This window comes from Dendrobium catenatum, unplaced genomic scaffold, assembly GCF_001605985.2.
Source record: "Dendrobium catenatum unplaced genomic scaffold, ASM160598v2 fragScaff_scaffold_134, whole genome shotgun sequence".
Classification (NCBI taxonomy): domain Eukaryota; kingdom Viridiplantae; phylum Streptophyta; class Magnoliopsida; order Asparagales; family Orchidaceae; genus Dendrobium; species Dendrobium catenatum.
The window spans coordinates 1521942-1531662 of NW_021318596.1; the positions used below are offsets into that span (position 1 = coordinate 1521942).

The following is a 9721-nucleotide window of genomic DNA, read 5'->3' on the forward strand; positions in this document are numbered from 1 at the left end:
ATAATAAATGCTAACAACAAAGTCAAAAAATCTACTAAATAGTCTCTCTCAGCAAACCCAAAAACACCCTGAATAAATTTTTTGAGGATCGAGCCAGAGGCTTGTTTCAATCAATCCAAGTTCAAACTACCAAACAATATGATACAAATCAAACAATACAATCAACTAAAATCAATTGAAGATATTTTTTTAAATATTAGATTTAGGCTTCACCTAAAATAATTTTCTTACTTAAAGCAACTTTTTAATCATTTTTGTATTAAAAAACATTAAAAAAATTCATAACTAATAACTTTAAACCACTACTTTTGTTCTCCTTTTAAGAAATTTTTATATAAAAAATAACTTTACAAAATGATAAGAAAGCCATCCCATATAAACTTTTAATTTGCACTCAATATTTTAGAGTGCACTGATAATCTTACCATTTTCAACACTTGAAAAATACAATAGGATGAGGCTCAAAAAATAAATAAAACGATTTGCATCTGGAAGCTCTAACCTTAAATCAACTCAAGGCATCTCGAAATATTCAAATTATTGCCTTCTTTTGAATCATTTATGTACCCCATAGTATATTTTATTCATGATTTGCCCTGTCAACCTTCACCTGAAATATGCATATTCATACCAACATAAATCAAATTAATAATATAAGCTTATATCAAACCATGTTGTTGATCATCAAAAGCTTAAGCTCAAGATATAAATACTAATACTTTCTAGAAATCTCTCAGCACACAATAAAAAAGCATGTTACACAAAGGTATTAACATAGATTTTAAAACTAAAAATTTCGGAATGATGGCTGCCATGAGCTTATTACTACAGGAAAATGATCCTTATCATCCCCAATTGCCAAGATTACAAGGAGAAAAAATATAGCACACTATGTTTTCCTCTGTTTTTTTAAGTACATATTTATAAATTTTGCTTACTGTCTAAGAGCATGCAATCATGTAAGCTCCCCCTTAAGAACATGGGAAGCCTGAGTGATTACTCTAGCAACTCTCCAAACTTCGTGCTGTACAGATTGCCACGAAGATGATGTGTTTGAAGTTTCTGCCTTCTTAACGGCATCATCAATGCCAGGAAATGATTCTGATCCATATCCATTATGCTGTGATGGCCCATAAATCTGAGAATTGAATCCATATTAGAAGATCTATTTCCAGTAATCCTAAATGCTTCTTAAAGTATGTAATATAGGCTTCGTTTGGGGCAGCTTTCCTACTGCTTCTTAAAGCAGCTTTAAGCAGGTTTTTATTACAAAAATTAAAATTTTTATACTAAAAAGTTTTTTTACGAAGCAGGAAGAAAGCCATCTCAAATGAAGTCATAATCAATGTACCAGATGCTTGTACCAGGGCCTTTCAAATAGGCCTTCTCGATCAGTAAATGCCCTCTCTGTCAACATTAGCCGATCATTAAGCTCCCGAACCTTAACTGGCTCTTTCTTCCATTTTGACAACCAAACCTTGCTTTCTAATTCCTGGAAGTATCAAGTTTTCAGGCAATGAAACTTGTAACAAGCAAAAAAAAAAAAAAAACAAATTTACTTTGTAGAAGAATAAGAAAGCATTGAGGTACCTTCATTTGGCTGTTAACTTTTGCAACAGCATTTTTGAAATCTTCTATAGATTTGTATAAAGAAGAAAAACTCACTGGCTTTCCAAGCAATTCGTTTTCCAACACCTTCGCTCTTTGCTGTTTTACAAAATAAAACTGAATAGATAAAAAAAAAAAACTAAAAAAATCCTATTGCCATGAACATAGAATGCACTTGCAAATGATGTCAGACGCGATCATTTTGCCTAAAATAGACAGTTTTTGAAAAAGAAAATTGGGTCAAAAAGCCCCGAAGTATTTTTGCATTGGACACAACTCTCCTTGGCCTATTGGTTGAGAGCTTAGGCTTCCAACTAAGAGGTCTAGGATTCGAGTCTATGTGTATGCGTTGTGTGTGTGAGTTTGCCTTAAATGGCCTAAATGTCCAAAAAATAAAAATTTGCATTGGAACTGCAAGCCAAATGATCATAAGAGCAGGACAATTGATCATAAAAGACAAGACAAGTGTAATTTTCTCCTACAACAACAACAACAACAACATCAAGCCTTTATCCCACTACGTGGGGTCGGCTACATGAATCCTTTTTCTCCATTGTGTTCTATTAAAAGTCAAATTCTCGTTTAAATCTAATAAAGAAAGGTCATTCCTAATATTTTCTAACCAAGTGTAATTTTCTCCTAAGAAGAAAAAAATAAACTGACAGTCATTTTCAAATACAATACAATTATCCAGAAGTCATTTTACAAAATCAAATGTTCTCCTAATTTGAGGTCTTTCATTTCTGGAAAAAAAAATAGCTTCAAGCACCCTTTTTGTGTGTGCAAAATTTCTTAGTGCGCAAAAGCATCTTTTTAGTACAAAAATTAAATTTTTTTATCAAAATGTTGTTTTAAGAAACAATAAGAAATTCGTCCCAAACAAAGCCTAAATCAACGCCCATCAACAAGTTGCATCGTACTTGCGTGGATGACCTACAATGGCATCTGCAAGTTATAGGAAATTTACCTGGAGCTCAGAAGCATAGGACATATAATCAAAAGGCAAGAACTCCTCATCTGCCAGTTTTAAAGCAACCAGTCCCCAAATGCTTGCAGCTGTAAGGAAAAAAGTAGAATTATAGTTAGACTGTCATTTTCAAAATTGAGGCATTAAAGAATCAAAATAAATGTTGTATCATACAAAGTAAATAACTCGCAAACAAAAGAGCAAGCCAGAGGAATTTCCTGTAGCCAAAATCTTCAGCGTGATGCAATATACTCGCTAATTAAGAATGCAAGGGCCATTTTTTTTTATATTTTATAATGAAATAAAATAGTTTAATATATTAAAAATACATTATTATTTTAAATGAATATAAATTTAGTTAATTTATATGATGGTGGTGATGGTGGTGATGATCGTCGGTAGCGCAATAGTGGTTGCCGGCGGATAACGACGGCCAACGAGGTAAAGATGGCTAGAGTAAAAACATCTCAAATTTATTTTGATTTTTTTTAACTTAATTTGTTAAAAAAAAATTAATGCATTTAAAATACAATAAAAAAATAAAAATTAAAAATGATCCCAATCAATCCCTAAGAAATTACCTGCAACATGCCTATGGAAGAGTGGGTCCCCATACTTTTGCATCCACACGAAGTCATCATACATGGAGTGGTAAACAGGATAACCTACAAATCGTTTAAAGGTTAAATTTGGGCTTCGTTTGGGACGGCTTTCTTACTGTTTTTAAACCAACTTTTTAGCATAAAAAATAAAATGTTTATTCTAAAAAATTGCTTTACGAAGCAGTAAGAAAGCCGTCCCAAACGAAGCCTTAGACACCTAAAACTGCCATCAAGAATAACACAAAACAACATACCAAAATAATAATAAAAGATCCCTCAGAATAATAATAATTTGATATTAGCTTATTAGTGCTCACAATTTTGTTTAAACTTGGCACAACTGAAATTTTATTTGTGGAATTAAATCACAATTGTTCAAATGATATCACATGATTCTATTTTTTGCTAGTTATTTCAAATTATTTTAATCATTTTGTCATTATTTAAAATTATAATTCTAATATTAAATGTTTATATTAAAAATAAAAGTTAAGTTGTTGATTTAATTTGTGGTTTTCAATGGGTGAACCTTCAAATTCCTTTACCTGAATCCATATAATGCATCATATTAGTTTCATTAAAAAACCTATTTCTAAGTCAGTCTCTTCCGACTTCACTGTAATAATAAAAATTATTAGAGAAAATTATGGATACCTCGTCCGAACCTAATGTCAACTGAAGGCACGCCAATATGTTGAACAAAAGCCGCATAATCACTTCCATCACCACCTAACCTTCCTACCTTCAATAGAGAGTTCAGCAAATTTAATATTCAGTTAAAATACATTATTATTTCTTGTTACAAGCTCATAAGTGAAAGAAAAGACAGTCTTCAATTATTATCTTTCTAGTAAAAAATAACAAAATTTGTACTAAAAAATCACTTTAAGAAGCAGTAAAAAAGTCGTCCCAAACGAGACCTAAATCAAGGTGGAAAACTAATAAGAATTTACCTATCTAATCATGCAAAAAAATCATTTAATGTTTGCATGAACTGAGCAGTCATGAACTCACCAGAGGAGAATCAGAAGTAACCCATGAATCGTACAGAGTCTGAGATGAGTTATCAGGATCTTGAACCTACAAAATTAGAATTCGCGACAAGTATATCGTTCAATTTCAAAGGGTAATGATACTCAATGCTGCTCAAATTAAACTCTGAAATGTTATTCTATGAACAGAAATAACATAGTAAGACCTTCTTGGATGCCTCTTTGAGCAGTTTATCAAGTTGAGGGGTTGAAGAGGCATGAAACCCAGGACCCGATACTCCACAATCTACGTTTAAATATGCTACAGCCCTAGACGATAATATCTCTCTGTTATCTTCAGCCCATTCGGTTGAACCTAGCTGCAGAAAAAATACATAGGTTGAAGATTTTAGTATCAGTGAAAAACTACATTGGAAGGGAAGGAAGCGGAAGACAGATAAAGAGACTAACCAGGTGATACTCCTCCGCATCCCAATTACAAATAACAATGGTTCTTCGTGGTTTCCAGCCTCTGTTTTGCAACTTTTCCAATCTTTGGGCCAACTGAAGTGGTCAACTTATAACAATCACCAATTAAAAGGACCTAAGAAACACGGCATAGGAAAAACACTGGCAAAGTAGCTATCTAGCAGGCAAAAGATTTTTCTGTTTTCTGGAATGTATTCCAATTTAATTTCAGTACTATTAACTCCTTTTTCTCAGGAAGTTACTTCTAGGCAGGCAACGCAAGTGATAGTTCTTTCATTATATAGTGACCATATGATATCAGGAAGTTACTTCTTTGCAATCAACATGACCATCATCGGGGTAATATTAAAATCACTTTTATTTTTGTAGGAATTTGGAAAGCATTTTATGATTCAAGTCAGGTTAACTCTAGCTCTTTTATGGAGGAGAATGAAGCTTGAACATTTAACCGCGCAACATTCTCAGACATTGGCGTTTGCAAATTTATCGCATTTGTTGGAGCACATGCATGTTTTATTTTCAAGTGTATTTTCAGTATCATCATAAAGATATAGCCTTCTAATCGCTTGTATAAATGTTGCAGATCTGGTGGCATTGCGCTGCGCTATAAGTTGCTTGTTGCTTCTTGTAGACGAACTATCATGCACTGACGAATTTCCTACAGTTGCTCGTAGATGCTTGCATTTATCACAGGCTCATTGCTTTTACCCGAAGGCAGCTTGTCGCACTTGCTGCAAATCTTCTTACTTATGCCTGTAAAGGATCCACAGCACTTGCAATACATTCACTATATCTGCTTGTATGTAGGATAACTGTATGCATTATGGGCTTTCTACTGTCGTCTTCGGGCAAGTTACAATCTCTGGGTAGTGTATTATTTCAATCCAATCTGCCTTCTAAAAATTTATCTCGGAACTTAATTCGTTAAAACTCTCCCGAAAAAGGAGAGGCCGGGCGCGAATTTTCAGAGCCCACACCGATGTTGTCGAAGGAGGCGAAGAAGCTTATTTAGTGACTATTTCAACACACTACTTCAACTAGTCAAACTTCACTTCAGGCGAAGCACACAAGGTCGAAACAGGCATAACAAAATGGCGAGGAAAAAGCAAAATTGAGAAGATGAAAAGTAAACCCAAGATTAATGAGATAATTAACAATTAAACTAATTATATAATACTTTAAATTAAATAATTCATTAGTATGAGTATTAATTACATAATTAGTTATTTAAAAATTAACTAATTAATTAGATAATTATTAATACAATTACACTAAAAAATTATACTTATTAAATATTTTAATTAAAAATGACTAAATTACCTTCATACTTAACACCATCAACTTTACCATTAGATGGCATGACCAAATAGGTCCCATTTAGAGGAGTTGAGAGACCAAATTGGTCCCTCATAAGAGTTGGGACCATTGTGATCCCTCACAAAGAGTTGAGAGTCCATTTTGATCCTTCTCATCATTGTACATAGGAGTAGTTTTCTCCTTTCTGCTTATCATATAGATGCCATAATTCTATTTTATGAATATTTTTTTTTCTCTTATATATGAAATTGGAAAGAACTGATGGGAACACTCCACTGATTCAGTTCTTCTCCCTGTATTTTGATCCATTATCTCTTACTTTTCTTTATAGCCCTTTCTTTGAACTTGTTTACAAAGTAGAGATGTTTTTTTCGAAGCAAGTATAACAGGGAATCCAAAATTGCTATAAAAAAGAGGATTTGTATGGATAAAGGAAAACCCATCTCTTGCAAGTTTCTTTGTTTTTTATGGTTAGGTTTCCATGAGTAATCCTTATCTTTGACTCAAATGACTTTTATAGAGTTCAGTTTTAATTTTGTAAGATCGCTTTCATGAATGTTTGATGAAAAATCTAACATTTTGCATGAATAATGTTAGAAAACCCTAAAATCCCAAATGAATTAATAATGTTTTAATTTTCATGTTCCATTTATTTGAAGGCTAGTCAATTGCAAGGATCATTTTGCGAGTATTTCACCCTGAACCTATATCATCCAATATAATGCTCTAAAGCATGAAGCATCTACTTGAATTGAACTACCTCAAGCAAAGCAGCAGTTCCACTGTTTGGGTCGACTGCTCCAAATGTCCATGCATCACGATGATTACCAATGATCACGTACCTAAATATTCGGATTTGACATTGTCAGTGTCATTAAAAGCATTTATTTACAATCAATCAAAATATGTTATCATTTATACGCATTCAATAAATTAAATGAACAATCATTATCATTCATACCCTAACTATAAGAGGTCAACTAAATTAGATGAATCAATTTTCAATCATTAGAAAAGATGATTCTGGCTAATGAGGATGTCATTATGGCGTACAAGGAGCAATAAACTATATTTCTTAAAAGGAATACAAACCTTCCAATATGTCAATAAACATGGTGAAGAACAACAAAAAACAGAAAAACGTCAATTTATTGGTGATGAATGGATCAAATGGCATAAGAGGGAGCTAGGAGTAGTGAAACCTACTTTTACATGTTCAAAAGGGATTAGAGCAACAGAAAGTGTACATACATACATGCTTTGGAAAGAAGAATGGATGCTGAATCCCTGATTTTTTTTTTTTTTCAGTTTGATGATTATGTGAAATTTCCTGAGCATTTGCTTGTTTGATTCCCTCATTCTGTGAAAACTGCTGAGCAGTTGTTTGTTTGATCTCTTCATCATATTTAGGCTTCATTTGGGACGACTTTCTTACTGCTTCTTAAAGCGGTTTTCTAGTACAAAAATTTTAACTTTTTAACTAGAAAGCAGGTTTAAGAAGCAGGAAGAAAGCCGTTCCAAACAAATCCCTAGTTGAATTAAAGATTTGATAAAAGTCTCTTCCCAAGAAATTTGGATGTGGTGCGGGATCTCATGCTTTCAACAATATTTCGATATGATGATGCTTTGAAAATTGGCAAATACTGCTTTTCTTGATCCTTTCATGCTGCTCATCAGGTGACGTGGGGTTTGAATTTTTAAAATAAAAAAAAGGTGAATTGGGATCAAGTAATACGTGTAATTCAGCATTTGATGTTTTCACGTCATGTAATTCATTAGTTTACATAGTCATTTTGGGTTGATTATCACTACTAATTAAGTAGAACTAAGATGAATGAAGTTTACATAGTTGCTAGCTGCCTCCCTTTTAACAACCATAGGTTGCATCATCTAGAGAGATCTCATGAAACTGGAGTGAAAACTAATATAAAATAAATACTAAAAGGCAAATCTAATGAACCATCAAACTAAAAATGGTCAAGAAGAAGTTTAAATAAATTCACCTTCCTAACCTTGTCACTCATCTAGTCATCCTATCCCAACCAACTTTTATGACCCTCAACATCTTTGAAAAACTCAAAGAATGTTTGAAACATAATTCTAGCAAATCCAGCTTATCTTCTTAAGATGTCGTTCAAAAAGGGGCATGAAGACAGTTCAAGGCATACTGATGAAGCTCCAGGATGGCAAACAACTGCCAGTAATCAGAATCCAACAACTTAAGCTTCGTTTGGGACGGTTTTCTTATTGCTTTTTAAAGTAACTTTCTAGTATAAAAATTTTATTTGTTGTACTAGAAAGCTGCTTTAAGAAGCAGTAAAAAAACCGTCTCAAACAAAGCCGTAGTGTATCCCATTAATTGAGCACCAGTAATTCTTTGATTAAGTTAAGATCGCTACGAAGTTGTTACAACATCAACACCTCAATTGCATGCAACATACATATAAGGACTAGGGAATAACCCTCAGACCAAATACGGTATGCTTGATTAAGAAAGAAGTTTCAATGAACCATCCTTCACTATGACTCAATCACAGTCACCCAACCTAAATCAACGGTGAGAAGATTAACTCATCTTTCGCCCCATTCACTAGTTGAATAGTCAGTCAAACAAAAGAAATCATGGCATGGCTGACATAAGTTCCAATCAAACACATCAAATGACATGACGACCATAGAAGCTACCAAAATTGGTTTCCAGGTCAATAGAGATTGTTTGTACCATTTGAGGTCTTAGGTTGTTTGCTTGCAATTTTGTCTTATGCTCTCCCAAAAAGCCAAAATCCAATTTAATTATTCCTAAATTCACCAAAAATAATGTTTAGTACCTAAAACTTATTGAATTTTGCATTGCAAAAGTCCAAATTCGTTTTGGACATATTTTCAATTATTTATATTAAGTTGATTTTATTATATTTATGAGATTTAAATTAATAAATTTATATACACTAATAACCATTGATTTCACTTCTATTGAGTCCAAATTGTGTTTTCAAATCGATTTGAAATATTACTTCGTATTTTTATGACAATGTTGTGATGAATAATAATCAAAATACATATTCCATTCATTATGCCTGTCCAAAGGCATCAAACTTTCTCTGGTCTACAGCATCCGATCCCCATTCCTTTATTGCAGTGACTCGTTAAGCTCCACCAGTCCTATATGCTTCCCCCTGGACCCGATAGATATTGTTGTGATTCCTGTTGCTTGCTTTCTTCCCAAAAACTAGATTAAGCTTCCCAAAACATTTTCTAATAAATCAAAACATTTTCTAATAAATCAAAACACTTTCTAACTTACCCTAAAAAATAGTTTTGATTCATAAAATAGATAAAACAGACTCTATAAAATATTTATTTTCTTTCAGTATTTTTCTTCCTCAATTGATTTTGACAAAGATACCATACTCTCCACTCGATATTGCAAAGAATCAATCTTTGGTCTGCCACAAACCTTGGGTACTGATGATAAACTGTTGTCAAACAAAACAACTTGCTCAGTCCTTTTCAATGATGAAACTTAGACCATAACCATCCACAAGTGATAACAATGCATGTGGTTTGGCAAACTGATAGGAAGTACTTATATCACAAGTATTCCTAGCCCAAATTAGTAAAAACCAATAGCAAAACTGCTGTCCACAGCAAAAAAAACAGCAGGAAACAGGGAAAACGTAGAGAAAAACACAAGTAGAAGCTTGTATTTCACTAGAAGAAGAAGAAAACTACAAAGATACAATTGATCCTCAATTCGAGAGGAGGAT

The 9721-nt window shown here is 33.0% G+C and overlaps 1 protein-coding gene across 1 annotated transcript in view; it reads right to left on the reverse strand.

The window, feature by feature from the left end:
• Positions 1-756: 756 nt before the first annotated feature.
• Positions 757-9721, reverse strand: part of LOC110111389 (probable glutamate carboxypeptidase LAMP1) — a 19898-nt gene continuing 10933 nt past the window's right edge. The window contains exons 3-12 of the mRNA XM_020843234.2: positions 6715-6796; positions 4620-4712; positions 4376-4528; positions 4192-4257; positions 3832-3919; positions 3157-3240; positions 2576-2664; positions 1591-1707; positions 1352-1492; positions 757-1138 (exon numbers count right to left, since the gene is read on the reverse strand). Coding sequence (XP_020698893.1) covers positions 956-1138; positions 1352-1492; positions 1591-1707; positions 2576-2664; positions 3157-3240; positions 3832-3919; positions 4192-4257; positions 4376-4528; positions 4620-4712; positions 6715-6796 — 1096 coding nt within the window. The 3' untranslated portion in view covers positions 757-955. The remainder of the gene's footprint in view (positions 1139-1351; positions 1493-1590; positions 1708-2575; positions 2665-3156; positions 3241-3831; positions 3920-4191; positions 4258-4375; positions 4529-4619; positions 4713-6714; positions 6797-9721) is intronic.